This window comes from Oncorhynchus gorbuscha, linkage group LG12 (assembly GCF_021184085.1).
Source record: "Oncorhynchus gorbuscha isolate QuinsamMale2020 ecotype Even-year linkage group LG12, OgorEven_v1.0, whole genome shotgun sequence".
NCBI classification, from domain to species: domain Eukaryota; kingdom Metazoa; phylum Chordata; class Actinopteri; order Salmoniformes; family Salmonidae; genus Oncorhynchus; species Oncorhynchus gorbuscha.
The window spans coordinates 73,405,547-73,424,162 of record NC_060184.1 but is presented as its reverse complement, the minus strand read 5'-3'; the positions used below and the strand labels follow the sequence as shown (position 1 = coordinate 73,424,162).

The 18,616-nt window shown below is 43.8% G+C and overlaps 1 protein-coding gene across 1 annotated transcript in view; it reads right to left on the bottom strand.

The window, feature by feature from the left end:
- The window catches only part of LOC123990421 (laminin subunit alpha-1-like), a 91,934-nt gene that overhangs the window by 11,570 nt on the left and 61,748 nt on the right, over positions 1–18,616 (bottom strand). The window contains exons 34-47 of the mRNA XM_046290969.1: positions 17,962–18,172; positions 17,593–17,709; positions 17,190–17,353; positions 16,655–16,793; positions 9,525–9,627; positions 7,064–7,246; positions 6,264–6,418; positions 5,385–5,528; positions 4,813–5,094; positions 4,146–4,421; positions 3,834–3,978; positions 3,124–3,265; positions 2,276–2,390; positions 185–352 (exon numbers count right to left, since the gene is read on the bottom strand). Coding sequence (XP_046146925.1) covers positions 185–352; positions 2,276–2,390; positions 3,124–3,265; positions 3,834–3,978; positions 4,146–4,421; positions 4,813–5,094; positions 5,385–5,528; positions 6,264–6,418; positions 7,064–7,246; positions 9,525–9,627; positions 16,655–16,793; positions 17,190–17,353; positions 17,593–17,709; positions 17,962–18,172 — 2,344 coding nt within the window. The remainder of the gene's footprint in view (positions 1–184; positions 353–2,275; positions 2,391–3,123; positions 3,266–3,833; positions 3,979–4,145; positions 4,422–4,812; positions 5,095–5,384; positions 5,529–6,263; positions 6,419–7,063; positions 7,247–9,524; positions 9,628–16,654; positions 16,794–17,189; positions 17,354–17,592; positions 17,710–17,961; positions 18,173–18,616) is intronic.

Below are 18,616 nucleotides of genomic sequence, written 5' to 3'. Positions count from 1 at the left end.
CACCAGTGGAGACTGGTAGGAGGAGCTGTAAGAGGACTCTGGCTGCAATGGAATCAATGGAACGGTATCAATCACATCAAACACCTGGAAACCACGTTTGACTCTGTGCCATTTATTCCATTCCATTACAATGAGCCCGTCCTCCTATAACTCCTTCCACCAGTCTCCACTGATACACACTTACCTGGCGTGCCTGTCTGCGTTTGCGGGTGCCTGCCTTGCTGAAGCCTGCCAGGATGATGCCAGTGTGGTTGCGGGTGGAGAAGGAGGCCAGCAGCTCCCCCTGGGAGCCAAGAGACATTGATGGCAGCTCCACATAGCCCTCTCTCAGTACAGACACACTGCGGATTGGCTGGAACACACAAGTTTTTATCTTATTTAACTAGGCAAGTCAGTTAAGAACAAATTCTTATTTACAATGACGGTCTACCAAAGGCAAAAGGCCTCCTGCAGGGACGGGGAAATAGGATAAAAAAAAAAAATACAATATAAATATAGGACAGAACACACATCACAACAAGAGTGTCACGTTAGTTCCTTTTTTATTTCTCTGCTTTAGTTTGGTCAGGGCGTGAGTTGGGATTGGCATTCTATGTTTTGTATTCTATGTTTGTATTTCTGTGTTTGGCCTGGTATGGTTCCCAATCAGAGGCAGCTGTTTATCGTTGTCTCTGATTGAGAACCATACTTAGGCAGCCTGTTTTCCCACTGATTTGTGGGTAGTTGTTTTCTCTGTCTGTGTTTTCCATACAGAACTGTTTCGGTGTTCATTTATTTCTCTTGTTTTCTGTGTTCAGTTTAATAAATATATTATGGACACTTACCACGCTGCACATTGGTCCGATATTTCATACTCCTCGTCAGAGGAAGAAGAAAGTCGTAACAAAGAGAGACGACACAACATAAAGACAGACCTAAGACAACAACATATCAAGACAGCAACATATGACAACACAGCATAGTAGCAACACAACATGACAACACAGCATAGTAGCAACACAACATGTGACAACACAGCATAGTAGCAACACAACATGACAACACAGCATAGTAGCAACACAACATGACAACACAGCATAGTAGCAACACAAAATGTGACAACACAGCATAGTAGCAACACAACATGTGACAACACAGCATAGTAGCAACACAAAATGGTAGCAGCACAAAAACATGGTACAAACATTATTGGGCACAGACAACAGCACAAAGGGCAAGAAGGTAGAGACAACAATACATCACACAAAGCAGCCACAACTCTTAGTAAGAGTGTCCATGATTGAGTCTTTGAATGAAGAGATTGAGATAAAACTGTCCAGTTTGAGTGTTTGTTGCTGCTTGTTCCAGTCGCAAGTTGCAGCGAACTGAAAAGACGAGCGACCCAGGGATGTGTGTGCTTTGGGGACGTTTAACAGAATGTGACGGGTGGAGGATGAGGGCTGCAGTAGGTATCTCAGATAGGGGGGAGTGAAGCCTAAGAGGGTTTTATAATAAGCATCTACCAGTGCATCTTGCGACGGGTATACAGTATGACCAGTTTAAAGGGTGAGGCTGTTACTCATAGGGAATACGGGAAGGCTTTTTCTATTCTGTGCAACAATATGCCATCATCATGTACTGCTGGGCACCTTCCTCTTTACAAAAATCAACAGCAAAAATCAAATGCCCCAACTGTCACTGTCACTATTCACTCTTCCCAATACCCCTGTCTCCCTTTCATTTGTTTAGAGAGGATAAGGCCCATTAAGGAAGAAATATATAAATTAAGGTTCTTTACTTTCAGTTCTCTAGCCTCTAACACACAGCCTTTCTTACCTCTGACACACAGCCTTTCTAGCCTCTAACACACAGCCTTTCTAGTCTCTAACACACAGCCTTTCTAGTCTCTAACACACAGCCTTTCTTACCTCTGACACACAGCCTTTCTAGCCTCTAACACACAGCCTTTCTAGTCTCTAACACACAGCCTTTCTAGTCTCTAACACACAGCCTTTCTAGTCTCTAACACACAGCCTTTCTAGTCTCTAACACACAGCCTTTCTTACGTCTAACACACAGGCTTTCTTACGTCTAACACACAGCCATTCTTACCTCTAACACACAGCCTTTCTTACCTCTAACACACAGCCTTTCTTACCTCTAACACACAGCCTTTCTTACCTCTAACACACAGCCTTTCTTACCTCTAACACACAGCCTTTCTTACCTCTAACACACAGCCATTCTTACGTCTAACACACAGCCTTTCTTACCTCTAACACACAGCCTTTCTTACCTCTAACACACAGCCTTTCTTGACACCATAGGAGTCTCGGAGAAGGTCAAAGTTGGAGCGGGCGATCTCCATGTTTTTGATGCAGCCCACATAGGACCGTGCTACTACTTGTCTCCTGCAAAGAGATTTCAATTCACTATTTACCTTATGTTAATTTACTTAATGTAGAAAAACAATTAAATACAACAACTCAAACACTAAGCTAAATATTGACATTATGCAGAAGGCTAAAGGCATCCAAATATTAGCTTTGATCCTAGCAGATCTTGGCTAGGCAATGTGAACGTCTGTGCCTTGCACACTCCCTTAAAAGCCGCAATATTACTGTTTGTCCTTCTTGACACGCTGTAGCAACAAGTACACTTCCTCAAAATAGTCTGAATTAATCTAAGATAACTCAAGAAATGTTTATTTCACTTTGACATTTTTGCCGAGGTCTTACATTCAACTAAGATGTCTGGTGTAGTATATCTCAAGTGAGAAAATGTGCATGAAAACTAGTCATTTGTCATTGAATGACAACATACACTTCATTGAAGAATCCTTACTGTTGACCAATCACTGACGAAGGGGCATAGACTTTGGCTACCGAACCTCAACAAGCCCCAAGAAAAAAATGTAGGTCCTCAAACAGCCGAAAAATCCCCTGCTGAATGCTACCCAACACCAAAATAAACAACAACGTCAATAGATTTTATGATAATATATATGCAAACTGTTTAGACTGAGAAGCATACAGTAACCTTAAGAAGCTACACCACAAATATATGAATCACAGCAACACAATTGCATACCAACTAGGAGTATTTAGCAGGTAGGTGAAGTATGCGCCAAAGTACTTCCAGTACCTGATAGGTCGAGACATGGGCAGTCCCCCGATGTAGATTGGGTCCAGGTCGGAACGGTTGAGATCAGAGGCGGAGCCAGGAGACTCTGCCTCTATAATCTCTTTGTCTGATGAGTTGTCTGCAGCCATCACAGATATATAAGCTGGGAGGATGGAAAGAAATACAACAGTTTACTTTACATCAGACCTGGTTTCAAATACATGTATATTGAAGTATCTGCTTATTTAAAATACTTTTTTCTGTGTATTTGAGTATTTTCAAATACACAGCCGTGCCTAAAACATGTGCTTTTATTTGAGTATTTGAATCGTTATTTGTAAAAACAAAATAGTGTATTTTCAAATACTTATTTCAAATACTATTTTCAAATACCTGGGTTAAATGGATGGGAGTGTATTTGAGTCAGTATATTTGAGTATTTTCAAATACTTTCCACGTGTATTTCCTACTTGTCTTTTCTAATAAAAGATATCTGAATACTTACTTTGAATATATGTGAAAGTAATTGAGATATTTGAAATAGTATTTGAACCCAGGTCTGCATTACATACATACTATAGGCATTTTCCCAGGACAACCACTACAAAATAATAGGGATATACACAGTCTCAATAAAGCTCCAGCTGAAAAAAGCCGACTGTGACCCAGAAAATTGTGGTTGCCCGACTATACCCTATATAACTCTTAGCCTATAACCTATGAACTATGACCTTTGCGTTTGTTCCTCTGCAGGGTGATCTTGTACCAGCTGCCAGTGTTATAGGCTTTGTTGGAGGAGAGGGTCAGAGGACCAGAGCCAAGTTCAAAGGTTAGATGCACTTGGCCCTCCACCAGCTCAATGGACAGGAAGTCCCTCTGAAATAACAAATAAATACATCAGTCAATCTTTATAGTCCCCAGAAGGTAATTTGACTTGCCACAGAAGAGGACGATAGCTTTCCACTACAGTATGTATATCTAGAAAACAAATACAGACTGTTCAGTGTGGTTGTAGTGTGTTTGTGGGCCAGCAGGGGGCGTACCGTGGCATTGGAGGCCAGGTAGAGCAGCAGGCCGTTGGGGGAGAGGGTCTTGAACAGCAGTACGATGGAGGTGGAGGTGGAGCGGAGGGGTTTCTCTACAACCGAGTAGCCACTGCCATCAAAGTGGAAGGACGTCTCCTCCGTCTGCGGACTCATGAAGCAGCCGCGACACTGGCCCTCCCTCTCGGCGTAGTTCCACAGCCCGATGTTCTTCTCGTTGAGCGACACCTCCCCCACACAGCCCTTGAACTGGGTCATCTTCACTGCGGAGGACTTCTGTGTAAAAGAGATTGAATGGTTTCAGATTATCTCAGTGCTTTGCATGTCCTTTGTAATTTTGTGTCAAGCGACTTGAATGTTTTTTAAAAGTTTTATTGGGGGAGAATACAGAATGATAGGTGTTGGTGATGTAACCATAGGTGTGGGAAGATGTTTGGGGGCGAGGGTGCAGCGATTCTTTCGCCAATGGTGTAAGGGTGCTGAGAATGTTTTGTCGAGGGGGCTATACCGGTCCACTAATACAACGGACTAGTACATCTTTTTTATAGTGATTTGTCCCACGGTTATGGATGTAACTTGAATTGAACCAGTTCAAGCTCTCAGGGACCCAAGGTGGTGGCTAGAACCATGTCTGAGTGAAAAATGACCCAGCCAGGTGTGACTGTACCTTGATCTGGCCTCCCAGGCCACCAACAAATATGAGGGTAAACTTGTTGACATCCAGGACCGTAGCAGAGCGTGGTGAGGTGGTCTTGACCGCGGGCAGGGGGTCTGACTCCAGCTGGTGGACTGACAGCGTGCCGTGCCTCCCAAAGCGTGTGGCGTTGATGCGATGCCACTTGTTGTTGTTGATCTGGATGTCGGGGTACTCCAGTTTGGCGTGGCCTGAACCCACATCCCACAAGAACCCCACCTTGCCGCGATGCATCTCCACTGCCATGAAGTCCACCTGATATACAGCACCAGTCAAACGTTGGGACAAACCTACTCATTCAAGGGTTGTTCTTTATTTGTACTATTTTCTACATTGTAGAACAATAGCGAAGACATCAAAACTATGAAATAACACACATGGCATCATGTAGTAGTAGCGGTAGCATTGACATACATTATAAAGGGTTTATGAAGGGTAGTTTATAGATTATTTATAACTCTCTGGTTGAATGTAGATTATATAGACTTTAGTTTAAAACAGACTTATGGGTAATCATTACGAGGTACTTTCGGTGGGTGACTCACGCTGGAGCTGCTGCCCATATAGAAGAGCAGGTTGTCAGGCTCGCTGGTCTTGACGGTCATAGTTAGAGTGTTGAAGTTACTGGAGGACATCTCAGGCTTGTAGGCCCTCACACAGTCTTTGTCTGCCAGCACTGACACCTTGATCTGTACCGGCGAGAAAAGGACAATATTAGTATGTCAGTTGAGGACAGAGTGTGTTGGTCCGTGTGCAGCAGGGTTCCCAAATGGCGGCCCGCGGATGGTGGTTCTATTTGGCCACCCCAAGTTTTCTGAGCAAAAATCAAATAGTTGGACACGTGATTGTAATTTTGTAAATCTGAGACACGTGATTGTAATTTTGTAAATCTGAGACACGTGATTGTAATTTTGTAAATCTGAGACACGTGATTGTAATTTTGTAAATCTGAGACACGTGATTGTAATTTTGTAAATCTGAGACACGTGATTGTAATTTTGTAAATCTGAGACTGATTGTAATTTTGACACGTGATTGTAATTTTGTAAATCTGAGACACGTGATTATAATTTTGTAAATCTGAGACACGTGATTGTAATTTTGGAAAACTGAGACACGTGATTGTAATTTTGTAAATCTGAGACACGTGATTGTAATTTTGTAAATCTGAGACACGTGATTGTAATTTTGTAAATCTGAGACACGTGATTGTAATTTTGTAAATCTGAGACACGTGATTGTCATTTTGTAAATCTGAGACACGTGATTGTAATTTTGGAAATCTGAGACACGTGATTGTAATTTTGGAAATCTGAGACATTCAAATGTATGCAAGACCCGCTCCTCTAGTTGCTGATCCCTGGTGTACAGTGTGTGTGTGTGTGTTTTGAGTCTGTGTGTGTAGTCCAGCAGCAGTGACGAACCGAGGCAGCCTGTTTGCGGGCCTGGTTGATCATCTCTCTGATCTCAGACAGGTTTCTGCTCAGGTTTTCCCGCAGGGTCTTCAGGGGTTTAAGACGGTCATACAGCCTCTCGGTACGACTCTCTGCCTCATTCAGCTTAGACTCAGCAGTCCTGGCTAAGAGGGACAACAGATTACAGGTAATGCTAATGTCATCTTACTCATCTATGTCAGTCACATAATATGTCTAGAAATGAGCCTGTAATTGATATGTCATGATAACATGGTAATAACATTTGACTAACATTAAACAGGTATTTGGGACACTACTTGGCTTCTAATGTGGTGTGGTTGAAAGCTGGAGTCCTTAGATGCTACATACATTTTTGGACTTATAAATGATATATACCATATATATACCATTGCATCTTGAAGAATATAACTTGTAAATGCCTCCTGAGCATAGTTCAACTGTCACACCCCATCAGATCGCTAACTATCAGCTTGTTTTACTCCAATGTTTGTAAAACAACATTTATAAATGTAAACAAACACTGTATATGATGGACGGTCAGTCCTTGCATCCATATCTCTGTCTATGAATTTGTCCTGTGGTTACCTTTCTCAAGCCCCCTCCTTCACATTTTTACCAAAATAGAGGCAAGGTTTTTGCTTTGTTATTGTTTCAACTCCGGATTCTAGATTTATTGTGGAAAGGGTGGAAGCAAAGGTGAAAAACACTGTAGAAAACACTGGCATGACAAAGCTGCTAGCTATAATCTAGAACCATATTTGGTTGTCAGAAGTATTTGTTAGCCCCACCAGTTGAGTGTGAGTCAGAGAACAGCTGGTTTGTGTTGGAGACGCTGGTTTTGGCCTGGGCCACTGCCTTGCTGGACTCCTCCAGTCTGACCCTGAGCTCCTCCAGGTGCTCCAGTGCCCTCTGCAGGGAGGAGTTGGCCATGGCAGCCTGCGCTTTGGCCTCCAGCACCTGCTCACTGGAGCCTACAGGGGGCAGCACAGTCAATGTAAGTGATGTACTGAGGTACCACATTTCATGCTGTTCTCTGTTTTCCCACTGTTTAGGGTGTCTTTGAGTCTATGATGAAGTGTTCAATATATGACTTATGTGATCATCTTTAGTTGATATCTACTATTTTCATCCAGCGGTTGAGACATTTTTCAAGTGAGAAAAAACAGCTCAGAAAGTTGTAAAGTACAACATTGTGTTATTGTTGGTTTTAATGTAGCATTTTTGACTTGTTGTTGAATGTTGTTTTTATGACTTAATAACACAGGGAAGAGATCATGAAAGTACTAGAGTGTGATGTAGGAGAAATGACACATAAAAGGACAATTATTAGGGCATCAGTTGGCAGTACCACTCACCAATGGGCCGGCTATGGAGCAGGAAGGCTGGCTGTGGGATCCGTCTGCTGGTGTTATGAAGGTTATTTATCAACAAGGCCATTCTGTCTGTCACATCACTGATGTTAGCAGGAGACCTAGGAGAGACAGAGACATGTCACGTTTACTACAATGCAGTGCATTCGGAAAAGATTTAAACCCCTTAACCCTTTCCACATTTTGTTACGTTACAGCCTTATTCTAAAATATATTTTTTTAAAGTCATCAATTTACACACAATACACCATAGTGATAAAGCGAAAACAGGTTTTTCTAAATGTTTACAAATGTATACAAATTTAAAACAGAAATACGTTATTTTAATAAATATTTAGACCCTTTGCTATGAGACTCGAAATTTAGCTCAGTTGCATCCTGTTTCCATTGATTGTCCTCAAGATGTTTCTACAACTTGATCGGAGTCCACCTGTGGTAAATTCAATTGATTAGACATGATTTGGAAAGGCACACACCTGTCTATATAAGATCCCACAGATGACTGTGCATGTCAGAGCAAAACAACAAGTCATGAGGTCGAAGGAATTGTCCGCAGCTTTAAAGGTCCCCAAGAACACAGTGGGCTCCATCATTCTTAAATGGAAGAAGTTTGGAACCACCAAGACTCTTCCGAGAGCTGTCCGCCCGGCCAAACTGAGCAATCAGGGAAGAAGTGCATTAGTCAGGGAGGTGACTAAGATCCTGATGGTTACTCTGACAGAGCTCCAGAGTTCCTCTGTAGAGGTGGGAGAACCTTCCAGAAGGACAACCATCTCTGCAGCACTCCACCAATCAGGACTTTATGGCAAAGTTGCCAGACAGAAGACACTCCTCACTAAAAGGTACATGACAGCCAGCTTGGAGTATGACAAAAGGCACCTAAAGGACTCTCAGACTATGAGAAATAAGATTCTCTGGTCTGGTGAAACCAAGATTCAACTCTTTAACTTGAATGCCAAGCGTCACGTCTGGAGGAAACCTGGCAACATCCCTACGGTGAAGCATGGTGGTGGTGGCATCATGTAGTGGTGATGTTTTTTCAACGGCAGGGAGACTAGTCAGGTTTGAGGCAAAGATGAACGGAGTAAAGTATAGAGAGATCCTTGATGAAAACCTGCTCCAGAGCGCTCAGGACATCAGACTGGGGCGAAGCTTCACCTTCCAACAGGACAATGATGCAAAACTTTCTAAAAACCTGTTTTTGCTTCGTTATTATGGGGTATTCTGTGTCGATGGATGAGGGGAAAAAACTATTGAACCCATTTTAGAATAAGGCTGAAATGTGACAAAATGTGGATAAAGTCAAGGGGTCTGAATACTTTCCGAATGCACTTTAGTGTGTGTGTGTGTGTGTGTGTGTGTGTGTGTGTGTGTGTGTGTGTGTGTGTGTGTGTGTGTGTGTGTGTGTGTGTGTGTGTGTGTGTGTGTGTGTGTGTGTGTGTGTGTGTTTAACTATACTTGTGTTGACCAGAAGTCCCCACAAGAATAGCAAACAAACAAAAATTTGACCAACTGAGAACATTTTGTTAGTCCCCACAAGGTCAAATGCTATTTCTAGTTAGAATTACGTTAAGGGTTAGGAGCTAGGGTTAGGGTTAGGGTACGGGTTAGGGTACGGGTTAGGTTTAGAGTTAAAGTTAGGTTTTCGGGTTAGTGTAAGGGTATGGGTTAAGTTTAGAGTTAGGGTTAAGGTTTTCGGGTTAGGGTACGGGTTAGGGTTAGAGTTAAGGTTAGGTTTAGAGTTAGGGTAAGGGTACGGGTTAGGTTTAGGTTTAGGGGTTAGAGAAAATAGGATTTTGAATGGCACTGAATGGGTTAGTTGGGTACAAGACGAATAGGTAGACTGTGTGTGTGTGTGTGTGTGTGTGTTCCAACTCACCCCCAGTGCTGTTGTTCAGGGCCAGACACTCAGCCAGTATCTTAGCACTACACTGCACAGCCTCAGATCCCAGATCAGTAAGTGACACCTCTTGCTGGGCCGTCTACAGTCGACACACACACACACACACACACACACACACACACACACACACACACACACACACACACACACACACACACACACACACACACACACACACACACACACACACACACACACACACACACACACACACACACACACACACACACACACACAGAGAAAGACAGTTATTTACGGCACTACTTGTTTTCAGGTTTCTGACCCACAGCACACTGCATATCCAGTGTATTAAAAGAAAATGGCCAAAGACTCCTGTTTTCTCTGCTACCTCACGGCAAGCGGTACCGGAGCGCCAAGTCTAGGACCAAAAGGCTCCATAACAGCTTCTACCCCCAAACCATAAGACTGCTGAACAATTAATCAAATGGCCACCGGACTATTAACATTGACCCCCCCCCCCCATTTATTTTTTACACTGCAGCTACTCGCTGTTTATTGTCTATGCATAGTCATTTTAACCCTACCTATATGTACAAATGATCTCTAACCTGTACCCCCGCACATTGACTCTGTACCGGTACCCCCTGTATATAGCCTCATTACTAACCTGTACCCCCGCACATTGACTCTGTACCGGTACCTCCTGTATATAGCCTCATTACTAACCTGTACCCCCACACACGCATTGACTTGGTATTGGTAACCCCTGTATATAGCCTCATTACTAACCTGTACCCCCACACATTGACTTGGTATTGGTAACCCCTGTATATAGCCTCATTACTAACCTGTACCCCCACACATTGACTTGGTATTGGTAACCCCTGTATATAGCCTCATTACTAACCTGTACCCCCACACATTGACTTGGTATTGGTAACCCCTGTATATAGCCTCATTACTAACCTGTACCCCCACACATTGACTCTGTACCGGTAACCCCTGTATATAGCCTCATTACTAACCTGTACCCCCACACATTGACTTGGTATTGGTAACCCCTGTATATAGCCTCATTACTAACCTGTACCCCCACACATTGACTCTGTACCGGTACCCCTGTATATAGCCTCATTACTAACCTGTACCCCCACACATTGACTCTGTACCCCCTGTACCTCCTGTATATAGCCTCATTACTAACCTGTACCCCCACACATTGACTTGGTATTGGTAACCCCTGTATATAGCCTCATTACTAACCTGTACCCCCACACATTGACTTGGTATTGGTAACCCCTGTATATAGCCTCATTACTAACCTGTACCCCCACACATTGACTTGGTATTGGTAACCCCTGTATATAGCCTCATTACTAACCTGTACCCCCACACATTGACTTGGTATTGGTAACCCCTGTATATAGCCTCATTACTAACCTGTACCCCCACACATTGACTTGGTATTGGTAACCCCTGTATATAGCCTCATTACTAACCTGTACCCCCACACATTGACTTGGTATTGGTAACCCCTGTATATAGCCTCATTACTAACCTGTACCCCCACACATTGACTTGGTATTGGTAACCCCTGTATATAGCCTCATTACTAACCTGTACCCCGCACATTGACTTGGTATTGGTAACCCCTGTATATAGCCTCATTACTAACCTGTACCTCATTACTAACCTGTACCCCCACATTGACTTGGTATTGGTAACCCCTGTATATAGCCTCATTACTAACCTGTACCCCCACACATTGACTTGGTATTGGTAACCCCTGTATATAGCCTCATTACTAACCTGTACCCCCACACATTGACTTGGTATTGGTAACCCCTGTATATAGCCTCATTACTAACCTGTACCCCCACACATTGACTTGGTATTGGTAACCCCTGTATATAGCCTCATTACTAACCTGTACCCCCACACATTGACTTGGTATTGGTAACCCCTGTATATAGCCTCATTACTAACCTGTACCCCCACACATTGACTTGGTATTGGTAACCCCTGTATATAGCCTCATTACTAACCTGTACCCCCACACATTGACTTGGTATTGGTAACCCCTGTATATAGCCTCATTACTAACCTGTACCCCCACACATTGACTTGGTATTGGTAACCCCTGTATATAGCCTCATTACTAACCTGTACCCCCACACATTGACTTGGTATTGGTAACCCCTGTATATAGCCTCATTACTAACCTGTACCCCCACACATTGACTTGGTATTGGTAACCCCTGTATATAGCCTCATTACTAACCTGTACCCCCACACATTGACTTGGTATTGGTAACCCCTGTATATAGCCTCATTACTAACCTGTACCCCCACACATTGACTTGGTATTGGTAACCCCTGTATATAGCCTCATTACTAACCTGTACCCCCGCACATTGACTCTGTACTGGTACCTCCTGTATATAGCCTCATTACTAACCTGTACCCCCACACATTGACTCTGTACCGGTACCTCCTGTATATAGCCTCATTACTAACCTGTACCCCCGCACATTGACTTGGTATTGGTAACCCCTGTATATAGCCTCATTACTAACCTGTACCCCCACACATTGACTTGGTATTGGTAACCCCTGTATATAGCCTCATTACTAACCTGTACCCCCACACATTGACTTGGTATTGGTAACCCCTGTATATAGCCTCATTACTAACCTGTACCCCACACATTGACTTGGTATTGGTAACCCCTGTATATAGCCTCATTACTAACCTGTACCCCCACACATTGACTTGGTATTGGTAACCCCTGTATATAGCCTCATTACTAACCTGTACCCCCACACATTGACTTGGTATTGGTAACCCCTGTATATAGCCTCATTACTAACCTGTACCCCCACACATTGACTTGGTATTGGTAACCCCTGTATATAGCCTCATTACTAACCTGTACCCCCACACATTGACTTGGTATTGGTACCCCCTGTATATAGCCTCATTACTAACCTGTACCCCCACACATTGACTTGGTATTGGTAACCCCTGTATATAGCCTCATTACTAACCTGTACCCCCGCACATTGACTTGGTATTGGTAACCCCTGTATATAGCCTCATTACTAACCTGTACCCCCACACATTGACTTGGTATTGGTAACCCTGTATATAGCCTCATTACTAACCTGTACCCCCACACATTGACTTGGTATTGGTACCCCCTGTATATAGCCTCATTACTAACCTGTACCCCCACACATTGACTTGGTATTGGTAACCCCTGTATATAGCCTCATTACTAACCTGTACCCCCACACATTGACTTGGTATTGGTAACCCCTGTATATAGCCTCATTACTAACCTGTACCCCCACACATTGACTCTGTACCGGTACCTCCTGTATATAGCCTCGTTATTGTTATCTTATTGTGTTACTTTTTATAATTTTTTACTTGAGTTTATTTGGTAAATATGTTCTTAACTCTTTCTTGAACTGCATTGTTGGTTAAGGGCTTGTAAGTAAGCATTTCACGGTAAGGTCGACACCTGTTGGTTAAGGGCTTGTAAGTAAGCATTTCACGGTAAGGTCTACACCTGTTGGTTAAGGGCTTGTAAGTAAGCATTTCACGGTAAGGTCTACACCTGTTGGTTAAGGGCTTGTAAGTAAGCATTTCACGGTAAGGTCGACACCTGTTGGTTAAGGGCTTGTAAGTAAGCATTTCACGGAAGGTCTACACCTGTTGGTTAAGGGCTTGTAAGTAAGCATTTCACGGTAAGGTCGACACCTGTTGGTTAAGGGCTTGTAAGTAAGCATTTCACGGTAAGGTCGACACCTGTTGGTTAAGGGCTTGTAAGTAAGCATTTCACGGTAAGGTCGACACCTGTTGGTTAAGGGCTTGTAAGTAAGCATTTCACGGTAAGGTCTACACCTGTTGGTTAAGGGCTTGTAAGTAAGCATTTCACGGTAAGGTCGACACCTGTTGGTTAAGGGCTTGTAAGTAAGCATTTCACGGTAAGGTCGACACCTGTTGGTTAAGGGCTTGTAAGTAAGCATTTCACGGTAAGGTCTACACCTGTTGGTTAAGGGCTTGTAAGTAAGCATTTCACGGTAAGGTCTACACCTGTTGGTTAAGGGCTTGTAAGTAAGCATTTCACGGTAAGGTCGACACCTGTTGGTTAAGGGCTTGTAAGTAAGCATTTCACGGTAAGGTCGACACCTGTTGGTTAAGGGCTTGTAAGTAAGCATTTCACGGTAAGGTCGACACCTGTTGGTTAAGGGCTTGTAAGTAAGCATTTCACGGTAAGGTCTACACCTGTTGGTTAAGGGCTTGTAAGTAAGCATTTCACGGTAAGGTCGACACCTGTTGGTTAAGGGCTTGTAAGTAAGCATTTCACGGTAAGGTCGACACCTGTTGGTTAAGGGCTTGTAAGTAAGCATTTCACGGTAAGGTCTACACCTGTTGGTTAAGGGCTTGTAAGTAAGCATTTCACGGTAAGGTCTACACCTGTTGGTTAAGGGCTTGTAAGTAAGCATTTCACGGTAAGGTCGACACCTGTTGGTTAAGGGCTTGTAAGTAAGCATTTCACGGTAAGGTCGACACCTGTTGGTTAAGGGCTTGTAAGTAAGCATTTCACGGTAAGGTCGACACCTGTTGGTTAAGGGCTTGTAAGTAAGCATTTCACGGTAAGGTCGACACCTGTTGGTTAAGGGCTTGTAAGTAAGCATTTCACGGTAAGGTCGACACCTGTTGGTTAAGGGCTTGTAAGTAAGCATTTCACGGTAAGGTCGACACCTGTTGGTTAAGGGCTTGTAAGTAAGCATTTCACGGTAAGGTCGACACCTGTTGGTTAAGGGCTTGTAAGTAAGCATTTCACGGTAAGGTCGACACCTGTTGGTTAAGGGCTTGTAAGTAAGCATTTCACGGTAAGGTCTACACCTGTTGGTTAAGGGCTTGTAAGTAAGCATTTCACGGTAAGGTCGACACCTGTTGGTTAAGGGCTTGTAAGTAAGCATTTCACGGTAAGGTCGACACCTGTTGGTTAAGGGCTTGTAAGTAAGCATTTCACGGTAAGGTCGACACCTGTTGGTTAAGGGCTTGTAAGTAAGCATTTCACGGTAAGGTCTACACCTGTTGGTTAAGGGCTTGTAAGTAAGCATTTCACGGTAAGGTCGACACCTGTTGGTTAAGGGCTTGTAAGTAAGCATTTCACGGTAAGGTCGACACCTGTTGGTTAAGGGCTTGTAAGTAAGCATTTCACGGTAAGGTCGACACCTGTTGGTTAAGGGCTTGTAAGTAAGCATTTCACGGTAAGGTCTACACCTGTTGGTTAAGGGCTTGTAAGTAAGCATTTCACGGTAAGGTCGACACCTGTTGGTTAAGGGCTTGTAAGTATTTCAGCATTTCACGGTAAGGTCGACACCTGTTGGTTAAGGGCTTGTAAGTAAGCATTTCACGGTAAGGTCTACACCTGTTGGTTAAGGGCTTGTAAGTAAGCATTTCACGGTAAGGTCTACACCTGTTGGTTAAGGGCTTGTAAGTAAGCATTTCACGGTAAGGTCGACACCTGTTGGTTAAGGGCTTGTAAGTAAGCATTTCACGGTAAGGTCGACACCTGTTGGTTAAGGGCTTGTAAGTAAGCATTTCACGGTAAGGTCGACACCTGTTGGTTAAGGGCTTGTAAGTAAGCATTTCACGGTAAGGTCTACACCTGTTGGTTAAGGGCTTGTAAGTAAGCATTTCACGGTAAGGTCGACACCTGTTGGTTAAGGGCTTGTAAGTAAGCATTTCACGGTAAGGTCGACACCTGTTGGTTAAGGGCTTGTAAGTAAGCATTTCACGGTAAGGTCTACACCTGTTGGTTAAGGGCTTGTAAGTAAGCATTTCACGGTAAGGTCTACACCTGTTGGTTAAGGGCTTGTAAGTAAGCATTTCACGGTAAGGTCGACACCTGTTGGTTAAGGGCTTGTAAGTAAGCATTTCACGGTAAGGTCGACACCTGTTGGTTAAGGGCTTGTAAGTAAGCATTTCACGGTAAGGTCGACACCTGTTGGTTAAGGGCTTGTAAGTAAGCATTTCACGGTAAGGTCTACACCTGTTGGTTAAGGGCTTGTAAGTAAGCATTTCACGGTAAGGTCGACACCTGTTGGTTAAGGGCTTGTAAGTAAGCATTTCACGGTAAGGTCGACACCTGTTGGTTAAGGGCTTGTAAGTAAGCATTTCACGGTAAGGTCTACACCTGTTGGTTAAGGGCTTGTAAGTAAGCATTTCACGGTAAGGTCGACACCTGTTGGTTAAGGGCTTGTAAGTAAGCATTTCACGGTAAGGTCGACACCTGTTGGTTAAGGGCTTGTAAGTAAGCATTTCACGGTAAGGTCGACACCTGTTGGTTAAGGGCTTGTAAGTAAGCATTTCACGGTAAGGTCGACACCTGTTGGTTAAGGGCTTGTAAGTAAGCATTTCACGGTTGGTTAAGGTCTACACCTGTTGGTTAAGGGCTTGTAAGTAAGCATTTCACGGTAAGGTCGACACCTGTTGGTTAAGGGCTTGTAAGCATTTCACGGTAAGGTCGACACCTGTTGGTTAAGGGCTTGTAAGTAAGCATTTCACGGTAAGGTCTACACCTGTTGGTTAAGGGCTTGTAAGTAAGCATTTCACGGTAAGGTCTACACCTGTTGGTTAAGGGCTTGTAAGTAAGCATTTCACGGTAAGGTCGACACCTGTTGGTTAAGGGCTTGTAAGTAAGCATTTCACGGTAAGGTCGACACCTGTTGGTTAAGGGCTTGTAAGTAAGCATTTCACGGTAAGGTCTACACCTGTTGGTTAAGGGCTTGTAAGTAAGCATTTCACGGTAAGGTCGACACCTGTTGGTTAAGGGCTTGTAAGTAAGCATTTCACGGTAAGGTCGACACCTGTTGGTTAAGGGCTTGTAAGTAAGCATTTCACGGTAAGGTCGACACCTGTTGTATTTGGCACATCAAAGTTTCATTTGATTTGAGTTGAGAAGTTCTCTAGCCTGGTCCCAGATCTGTTTGTGCTGTCTTTCCAACTCTTATGGTGTTCGGCCATAGGAGTTGTCAGGACAGCCCAGACAGATCTGGGACCAGGCTAGTTATTCCATGATCTGATATTAATAGTGAAGGGAGAGTAAATGAACGGCGACTCACCATGTTGAGGGCCATAGCAGCAGTCAGGATGGCTCGGTTAGCCATCTGCTCTGCAGGCTGGATGTTAACTCTGATGTTAGAGTTGGCATGCGCTGCACTGGTGGCTTTCAGAGTGGTATTCATCACCTCCGCTAGAGAACTACATACAGGAAGACAAGGTGAGGCTGATGTACTAAATATAGATATTTAGTCCTATTTCAAGAGCCTAATGTTTGTGATGACGAGGGATTTTGAAATACCCATAAAAAGGATACATATGTAAAAGTTTACACACACACACACACACACACACACACACACACACACACACACACACACACACACACACACACACACACACACACACACACACACACACACACACACACACACACACACACACACACACACACACACACACACACACACACACACACACACACAGACAGACAGACAGACAGACAGACAGACAGACAGACAGACAGACAGACAGACAGACAGACAGACAGACAGACACCAGCCCACCAGACAGACACCAGCCCACACACACACACACCTCTGCAGAGCCTGGGCCTTCTTGCTCAGTTCTTGGGCGTGGTCCTCAGCCTTGTAGACCAGCTCCAGAGCCTCTTGCTTCCTCAGCTCCATCACCAGAGCATCCACATGCTTCCTCAACATGGGGTTCCACTGCTCCAGCTGTTCCTTGGCCCCCTCCAGTTGCTTTACAAGTCGCATATAACCAAAATAAACAGTTAGAATGGACTCAGATTCTGTTGCCTAAACTACATGTACCCAAATTATTTATATATTTTTTTACACTGGCCAGGTTTCCTAAAAAATGTGTACAATCGCTACTGACCTCTACTGACCTTGAAATATAAAGTTTAAATCAACAAATAAAAGCTATTGACGCACACATGTATTTGACATGGATATGGTGTTAATATGGCGTAACTTACAGAGGTGCCGTTGCTCATGTCCTCTGCCAGATTGACAGCATCAGCCAGTATGTCCTGAGTCTCCTCCAGTTGTGTTTCTGCCGTCTGGTTCAGCCGGCCCACATTCTGCCTCAGACCCTACACACACACACACGCACGCACGCACGCACGCACACACACACACACACACGCGCGCGCACACACAAACACACACACACACAACAAAATAAATAGTTCTACCGGAAATTTGTATAGCCCCTATATAACTAAGATGTTTGAAAATGAGTGACATTCTAAATAAATTAACTTCACCAATTAACTTTCTGCACGTCAACAGTAATGTCAAACTGTACTACATGTAAAGTACTTGAGTAATGTCAGTGTCCTGACCTGGTACTGTGGCAGATTGGTGTTGATGCTGCCCAGCAGGGTGTGTGTGTGGTTGTTGTTCTCCCTGGCAGTGTTCAGAAGGGCCTGGGCGTCCACTAGCTGCTGTTGGTGTTGGGTCAGACTGCTGGAGATGTTGAGGGTCTGGGACTCTATCACTCCCTGGGGCTCCTGGAGGTGCTTCTGCACCCGCTGGAGGAGAGCCTCGGCAGCCCTGCAGTTCACACAACACACAGGAGGGTTAGAATACAGTACACTACAGTCACGTCAACTATAATACACATAGGAGGGTTAGAATACAGTACACTACAGTCACGTCAACTATAATACACACAGGAGGGTTAGAATACAGTACACTACAGTCACGTCAACTATAATACACACAGGAGGGTTAGAATACAGTACACTACAGTCACTTCAACTATAATACACACAGGAGGGTTAGAATACAGTACACTACAGTCACGTCAACTATAATACACACAGGAGGGTTGGAATACAGTACACTACAGTCACTTCAACTATAATACACACAGGAGGGTTAGAATACAGTACACTACAGTCACGTCAACTATAATACACACAGGAGGGTTAGAATACAGTACACTACAGTCACGTCAACTATAATACACACAGGAGGGTTGGAATACAGTACACT